This window comes from Nicotiana tomentosiformis, chromosome 4 (assembly GCF_000390325.3).
Source record: "Nicotiana tomentosiformis chromosome 4, ASM39032v3, whole genome shotgun sequence".
Taxonomy (NCBI): domain Eukaryota; kingdom Viridiplantae; phylum Streptophyta; class Magnoliopsida; order Solanales; family Solanaceae; genus Nicotiana; species Nicotiana tomentosiformis.
The window spans coordinates 52,547,287-52,555,370 of record NC_090815.1 but is presented as its reverse complement, the minus strand read 5'-3'; the positions used below and the strand labels follow the sequence as shown (position 1 = coordinate 52,555,370).

Below are 8,084 nucleotides of genomic sequence, written 5' to 3'. Positions count from 1 at the left end.
TTGACGCGATCTTATGAATTGTTTATAGAGTTATTTCGAAAGAATAATTCTAGAAATTTACTGCTTTTGACGGAGAGATAATTATGATAACATGAGAACTTACAATTAGTGGAAAATAACTCGGTGAAATTGTAGTGAACACGTTAAGCATCAATCCTGATTATTGAGAAAATCACAACTGTAGGCTTTTTACTCTTGAATACATCTTTGCCTCTTTAGTTGACAACTTTTATTACTTCAGAATTTTCTAGTTAAGTACTCCCCAATTTATATGTCTACACTACTACTTGGGGAGCCTACAAGGTTCATTTGTTACCACAAGTTTCTTAACTATTTTCTAAGTATTTTAAAATATAAGTTATTATGACTTATAGTACTTTGTATGTAGCTTCTAAATATGTAAATTATATTTTAAAAAAAAATTAAAATTCATGTCTAATTTCATGGTTAAAATTAAGAATTTTGGCCCTTGTATTCCAAATTAAGCCACATAAATTAAAACAAAGAGAGTAGTTTTAAACAAAAATCTTAATCTTTATAACTCATAGGTTATTTAAATTTGTTTTCTTAGTGAAAATAAATAGATATAGCTATGACTTAGTATTATGTGAGATTCAACGTGAACTCATAAGCTAAGTTATTTTTACAATAATTATTTATCCTTTTAGAACTAAAGTTGGTGTGATAATACTATATACTACCTCCGTTCCAGTTTATGTGAACCTATTTCCTTTTTGGTCCGTTCTAAAAAGAATGACCCCTTTCTAAATATGGAAATAATTTTGATTAAACTTACAATTCTACCCTTAATGAGAAGCTTTTATAACCACACAAATTATCTAGGCCCCTTTTTGAATTGTTTAGGACTATAAATTTAAAAAAAAATTATTTTTTTTTAACTCTGTGTTCAGTGAAACAAGTTCACGTAGATTGAAACGGAGTGAATATAAAGTTAAAAATATGAAAACCTAATGGATATGATATGATTAGAAGAAGACAGCTAGATTATCTCCATGTGTCTCTTTAGATTTATTTGCTGTGGGTAGAACAGAATCACATATATGTGTCCAATTCTGGAGTTCAAAACTAGTGGACACGTAGGTTGACTTCCCCGCTGGAAAAACACAACCACCACTCGTTCAAAAAATCGACCCAAAACTAGCTGCCAAATCCATTCTTCACCTTCCATTTTCCACCACCACACCAAAATGAAAAAAGGGAAGAGAGAACCAAGATTTTTAATTTATATATTCTTGAAAGAAAAAATATGAGTACTGCATTGTCACCATTCTTCATCTTCCACCAGTTGCTACTTTCTCTTCTTCTTTACATGGCGAAGAATCTAGCAGAATAATTCTGTTATTTTCTTCTTCACTTTCTCTCTCCACCCTTAACTAGTTTTTCTTCCTTTTAAGTCATGACTTCCTCTTACTGTTTGTCTTCAACTAGAAACACTACAAAGCCAGAAGCCTCTTTAGCTCACAATTCTCATCTTTTCTTTCCCAAACAGAGGCAAATATGTGCCCTTCCTAGTGAAACTCAGTTTTTCAAGAAGGATACTTGCTCAGTTTTAAGATTAAGAAATTCTGGTTTCATACACCCTTTTGCTGCCTTGTCATCTTTTGCTGGAGCAGAGGGTGATAAAGGTGAGAAGTTGGAAGTCCAAGAAAATGAAAATTCCGAGGCTTACATGCATGGAATGGCACAGGCATTCAATATATCTTCAAATACAGCTTCTGCAATTTCAATATGCATTGCATTGGCTGCCCTTGTTCTCCCAATTTTCATGAAATCTTTGGGTCAAGGATTGGCCATGAAGTATAAGATATTGTCATATGCAACTCGGTTGTTTGGGTTTTACATGGCGTGGAATATTGGAGCCAATGATGTTGCCAACGCCATGGGGACTTCTGTTGGTTCAGGGGCATTGACTCTCCGGCAGGCTGTCTTAACAGCAGCAGTTCTAGAGTTCTCAGGGGCACTGTTAATGGGAACACATGTAACTAGTACAATGCAGAAGGGGATTCTTGTGGCCAATGTTTTCAAGGGAAAGGATATGTTACTCTTTGCTGGTCTGCTTTCTTCTCTGGCTGCGGCAGGAACATGGTTGCAGGTACATCTACACACTACAACTACTCTTCAATCCCAAGCAAGTTGGGTTGGCAAATGAATTTTATCGTTCCAATAAAACTCATCTAAATTCAATTTTATATAAACAAAAGAACTACAAGTTCTCTATAGTTTCTACTGGTATATACTTCTTTGACTAGACTATACTAGAAAATATTGGACTTACATAGCATGCTAACATGAATATACTTAATCCAACGGGTGGTATCACCTATACAGATATTTTTCTTCCACTGCACCCCGTTTTTCATGAGGTCTGTCTGCATTCCAAGAAAATGTAGCTCCTTCAAGACAACTTATGTGATTTTAAGTCTACTTCGTCCCCTTTAACATGTTCCATCATATTATTTCACATTGAAGAACCAGTGTATCCGAATGATTGACGTAGGACATTGATTAAACCATCTCAAGTTAGATTGACATACTAATAAGTTATGTCATGATCATCAACTTATAAACAGTATATTTATACAATAATAAAAAGTTAAAGAAGCCAAGGTGAAACTTATCTTAAGCTATGCCTAGAAAATAATAAGTTGTATAAGTTGCCTTGGCTGCTTTACATGGTGCTTTCAAGATTAGTTAATAAAAAGGATTGCAGAACATTTTATTTCATCCTGAAAGCTTCCTACTATATAGAAAACTGTCAAGAAGCTGAAATTGAAAAGCATCAGTTTTCACATAAAATGTTGTTTTTGGTGCCATAATTGGTATGTTGAAGTATGCGTTCAGGCTTCTTGTAGAAATATTTATGATTTCTGGATTTGAGAAACCTTATTGAAATTCTTCTTCCATAAGGGGGAGTAGCGACTTGGAAGTGATGTTGATTATTTGGTAAATCATATCTCTTGGCCATGATTAGGTTGCATCATATTATGGTTGGCCAGTATCAACCACGCACTGTATTGTAGGAGCGATGGTTGGTTTTGGACTTGTTTATGGGGGACCTGGTGCAGTGTTTTGGAGTTCACTGGCAAAGGTAACTTCCTCATGGATGATCTCACCTTTGATGGGAGCAATGGCGTCCTTTCTTGTCTACAAATGCATCCGCAGGGTATGTTCCCTCTCATGTAGATACCAAACATGGACCTATATTCAGTGCTAATTCTGGTTTCTTTTCTCGATTTCCAGTTTGTTTATAGTGCTCAGAATCCAGGACAAGCAGCAGCTGCAGCTGCACCTCTTGCTGTTTTTGTTGGTGTGACTGGAATCTCATTTGCAGCCTTCCCTTTAAGCAAGACACTACCTCTAGCTGTTGGCCAGTGTCTAGCCTCTGGGATAGTTGGTGCATTTGTATTTGATAAAATCATTCGAGGTCAACTGGGGCACCTCCTTGCCAAGTCCAATTCTAAAGAACCAGAGACAGAGTCCATCGGCACTAAAAACATTGGATTTCTTTCAGATATAGCAGGTCCTAAAGGAACCCAATTGAAAATAGTATATGGTGTTTTTGGCTATATGCAAGTCTTATCAGCCTGCTTCATGTCATTTGCTCATGGTGGAAATGATGTCTCCAATGCAATAGGCCCTCTGGCTGCAGCATTGTCCATTCTACAAGGCGGGCTCAGTGCAGCCGAGATTGTTATTCCTAACGATGTTCTAGCATGGGGAGGTTTTGGAATTGTGGCAGGGCTAGCAATGTGGGGATACAGAGTGATTGCAACTATCGGAAAGAAGATAACAGAATTAACGCCAACACGAGGATTTGCTGCTGAATTTGCAGCTGCATCGGTAGTATTGTTCGCATCCAAGTTGGGGCTACCTATCTCAGCCACCCATACCCTAGTGGGTGCAGTCATGGGGGTCGGTTTTGCTAGAGGACTTAACAGCGTAAGAGCAGAAACAGTGAAGGAGATTGTGACTTCCTGGATTGTGACTATTCCAGCTGGTGCTTTCTTTGCTGTCACTTATACATGGATACTGACTAAGCTCCTAGCATACCTACTCTAAATGAAAATTGAAAGCAATTAATGAAAAAAAAAATTATGATGTATGTATTAATTGTAAATCACATAGATATACCTTCTATAGTGATTTGAATACAGCTGCAAATTTTGGAACCTAATTGGACAATCTTTATCGAGAGTAGTAGTCCATCAGTCCGGAGAAAAGAACGAGAAATCCAGTTTTGCAGTACATCAGTCCCCTAGTACAACCGAGATTGCAGCCCCGGACTTGATTTCCACTTGCCTTGCTCTTCATCTTTCTTCGGCTCTACGTATCGCGAGCATTTAATATGAACATATTTTATCCTATGCAGGTACCACAAAAACAGGACACTCTTTATCAGGTTATTTGGAATACTGTGCATCGTTCTCAGGTTCTTTGGAATACTGTGCATCGGAAATGCTAATCTACACTTATAGAATATTAAAAGGAAAGAAGAAGCTGTAAGATAAAACACATTTGTCTATCAGGAATCAAAGACTTCTCTGAATTATGCCTATAATTTTGTTTACCCGAAAAATCGGATAACGTTAAATTTATATATGGTTCTAAGGATACGTAATATTCTTTGATACAAAGATAACAATACAAGTATTTTGACTATGAGAATGAGAATGATGAACAGAAAGAATGAATAAGATGAAGTAAAACAAGCACAAGGAGATATTTTGGTATATGAGAAAAGATCTTTTTTGTTCCAATCTATTCCGTATCTTCCGTCTGTCCATAGCTTACAAGGATTTCCCCTTTTATAGTAGAGGGTCATTATAAAAAATAATAAAATAAAGCATATAGTGGAGGACCCATGATGATTTGTCTCTTCCTCGATTCCCGCCAAGATTTTCTCTCTTGGTGCGGTTCCAACGGCTCTTGTCTGTGAGCTCGATACTGGCTCGAACTCGTTACTGGGTCGAGCCCTTCGGTCTTGGCTCGAGTTCGATCTTCGGGATGGGCGTCGAACATTTCTGACCTCGAAGCAATGCCTTGCGGATCGATTCGGTCACGGGCTCGATAAAGTTATCGAGCCGACTCCTCGAGTAGCCTTCGGACTCGAGGCTCGTTAGTACTGACTTCGGAGCTCACTCCCAAAATCCCACTCCGACTTCTTACCACTTGAACTCGATCGAATCGTAGGAAGGTCGAAATCTATTTCGACCGTATACAGATAGTCCCTTCGTTTCTCACGAAGGATGCAGTGAGAATCCATGTGATTTAATGCTTGTCAGATGGCGGTCGGCCACCTCTGATATTGAACCGTCATGATGCGAGCCTATAAATAACTCTTCCATATAACATTTACCACTTTTACGCATTCACTCCTCCAAATTTTCTTATCTTTTCTTTCTATCTCGTCGCTTGTAGAGCCATCTACACCAGAGTTTTGGTGTCGTCAATTTTTCACTTTTCTTTGTCTTTCTTCCTCTCATATCAATGGCCAAAACTTCGAAAACTGTACCTCAAAAGGAGAAAGCTTCTTCTTCGCGGTCGTCCGGCGACAAGGCGCCGGTGGAGCCGTCCACCTATGACTACGTTCCCGGCCCGTGTACTCTGAAGATTGATTTTAAGGTTGAGAATCCTTCATCTGTCTCGGGTCTATGCGAGCACGTGTCGATGTACATGTGTTCTATAACGGAGGGTCATCTCGAGGCCTTTAGAAAAGACTGCAACTGGGGTTCCGAGGTTGTGTTGCAAATTCCATCCCCCGAAGAGAGCGTCATCACCCATGTGGAAGGGTTTTTAAGTGTTTACACTTATCCCTTCACATTGGGTCCGGTCGACCCGGTGATCATTGATTTTTGCAAAAGATATCAGGTCACCCTTGATCAAATTCATCTCTCTCTATGGCGTATCGGCCTCAAATCTTTTGAGGATTAATCAGACTTCATCGTCGGGCATCGAAGGCTTTGATGTCGAGCATCGACGAAGACAAGGATCGGGGTTGGATGGGGCGTTATATTCTGGTGAGGACCCGTAACCTTATTCCGGAAGAGAAGATGCCGTTCCCCAAGGAATGGAAATCGACCGTAAGTGGTTCTCATAAGACGTTGCTTTTCGTATCCTTTCCCGATTTTTTTCTGATATCTTTTCCCGATATACAGCTTCCCCTTGGATGCCACAAGCGGTGTCCGACCTCGAGGATTGGGTTTGGAAGTTAGCCTCGACTTCCTCTTATGCCGAACACGCTAGGCGTGATTTGGAAAAAGGTAGATGGGAGGCCAAGAACCACGGTAAGGTTTTACTTCTCGTTTCCATCGAAGTGTTCTTTGTGCTCCACTCGTTAACGATTTTCTTTCATGCAGGTGTAGCCAAGGACGCCACTTTGAGGCCTTCGAGTGGTGAAGAAGGAACCAAGTCCCTGGTCCCGAAACCAGGGAAAGACAAGAAGCGAAAAGCTGCCTCTCGGTCAGTGGGCCCCAAGCCCAAAACTCGAAGGGTAAGGAGGAAGGCATTTGCTCTTCCGATTGACTCGGTCCAACGACTGAGAGAAGAAGAAGAAGACGAAGAAGAAGAAGAAGAAGAAGAAGAAGGCGGTGCCTCGGCTTTGGTGATCCGATCTGCGAGAGCTATCGAGGTCACCAAAGTTCCTGAGCCGATGGCGGCTGTACCGATCTGGGTTGGCCTCGGGATCCCGAGTCTTGATCGGAACGCCCTGAGTGATTCGCTTGGGGCTATGGCAGTGGGTCATTCGCCTTCCCTTCCTACCTTTTCTGAGGAGGCGTTAAAGGAAGCTCGAGAATTGAAGACCCCCGATATGGGCGGAGGCTCTAGTGTAGGGGATCCCTTTCGGGATTGCTTTACTGGAGTCGATGTTGCTTCCGATATTGGGGACGCTTCTCTTCTACTAGAAGAGGCCCAACGTTTCATTACTCGGCTAATGATTTTACTATACTTGGTTTCTTTGTTCTTTTCCGAACTTGACTCGTGTTCTTTCCCTACTGTGCAGGCCATTAGTAGGTTTCGAGTCGACCTTAGCCAGTGTGAGGTCGAGCTTCAGAAGGTCTCGGGGGAGAGAGACGCCCTGCGGCTTCTTTGCAGCCAAAAGGACGAGGCTATAAAGGACCTCCAAGCGGATTTGGCTAAGGCTCGTGAAGAAGAGGCCGAACTTGATAAGCAGGTGAGCCTCGTTCTGTTAAAGTATGGGTTTGACTCGACTGTGGAAGTTAACCCTTCGTTGTCTCAGCTGCAGCAAAAGGTTGAAAAGATCGGGTCACTTCGGGAAGAAGTCGATCAAATCAAAGCTGAATATAATCGGTGGAAGGAGACTATCGACCGCCTGGCTACGAAAAAAGAGACCATTTTGACCGACTTATTATCGGCCGATGTTCAGCTTCGAAACGTTAAGCAAAAGGGTTCGGCTCAAGCTAAGAGGATCGAGGAGCTTGAAGCTCGGCTTGTTGAAGCCAAGGCGAAGGTTGAGTCATCAAAAATCTTGGCGGATAAGTCCATTGCCGTGTATCGAGCTGATGCCGAGGCTACTCAGATAGAGGCACGAGAGGCGGCAGATACTGTCGACACTCGAGCACATTGGATTTCCGAACTTGCCAAATGTAGGTCTCGGAAGGAGACCTTCGAGGAGATACACGCTCGAGGTTTCGACCTTACTGAAGAAATAAAAAAGGCTAAAGAGCTCGAAGCTGAAGCTGAAGCCTTGGTTTTTGATGGCGATGATGATGATGATGACGGTAGCAAGAGCGGATCCGAGGATGGGGAAAAGCCCGAGAAAGAAGCAAACGCCCCTAAGGATGATCAGGAAGCTTAGTTCATAATATTTTACGTTTGTAATCAATCATGTAGAATTTTTTGTATATAGACAACTTGGCCGATTTGTGAAGACTTTATATGTGCCTTACAAATGTTTTCATAAGGATCCTAACAATTCAATCAAATTTGGACTTCGTAGTCTCTATGATTGATTGTTCGAAGTGACGTAGCCCTTAGGCTTACTAGTTAAGTCAATGATTTGAACTTGAAGAAATATAATCCGTAGGCGTAATAGTTGAGTGAGT

The 8,084-nt window shown here is 41.0% G+C and overlaps 1 protein-coding gene across 1 annotated transcript; it reads left to right on the top strand.

The window, feature by feature from the left end:
- Positions 1 to 1,155: 1,155 nt before the first annotated feature.
- On the top strand, positions 1,156 to 4,195 carry LOC104095804 (inorganic phosphate transporter 2-1, chloroplastic-like). The gene is made up of 3 exons (XM_009602021.4): positions 1,156 to 2,113; positions 2,993 to 3,184; positions 3,262 to 4,195. Exons 1-3 carry the CDS (start codon positions 1,418 to 1,420, stop codon positions 4,078 to 4,080), a joined length of 1,707 nt encoding a protein of 568 aa, XP_009600316.1. The 5' UTR covers positions 1,156 to 1,417; the 3' UTR covers positions 4,081 to 4,195.
- Positions 4,196 to 8,084: the final 3,889 nt, after the last annotated feature.

Excerpts from the sequence above, each read along its gene's own strand:
- LOC104095804 (XM_009602021.4), top strand. The coding sequence starts at position 1,418 with ATGACTTCCTCTTACTGTTTGTCTTCAACTAGAAACACTACAAAGCCA. Across the intron at positions 2,114-2,992 it reads CGGCAGGAACATGGTTGCAG|GTTGCATCATATTATGGTTG; the intron begins GTACATCTACAC and ends GGCCATGATTAG. Across the intron at positions 3,185-3,261 it reads TCTACAAATGCATCCGCAGG|TTTGTTTATAGTGCTCAGAA; the intron begins GTATGTTCCCTC and ends CTCGATTTCCAG.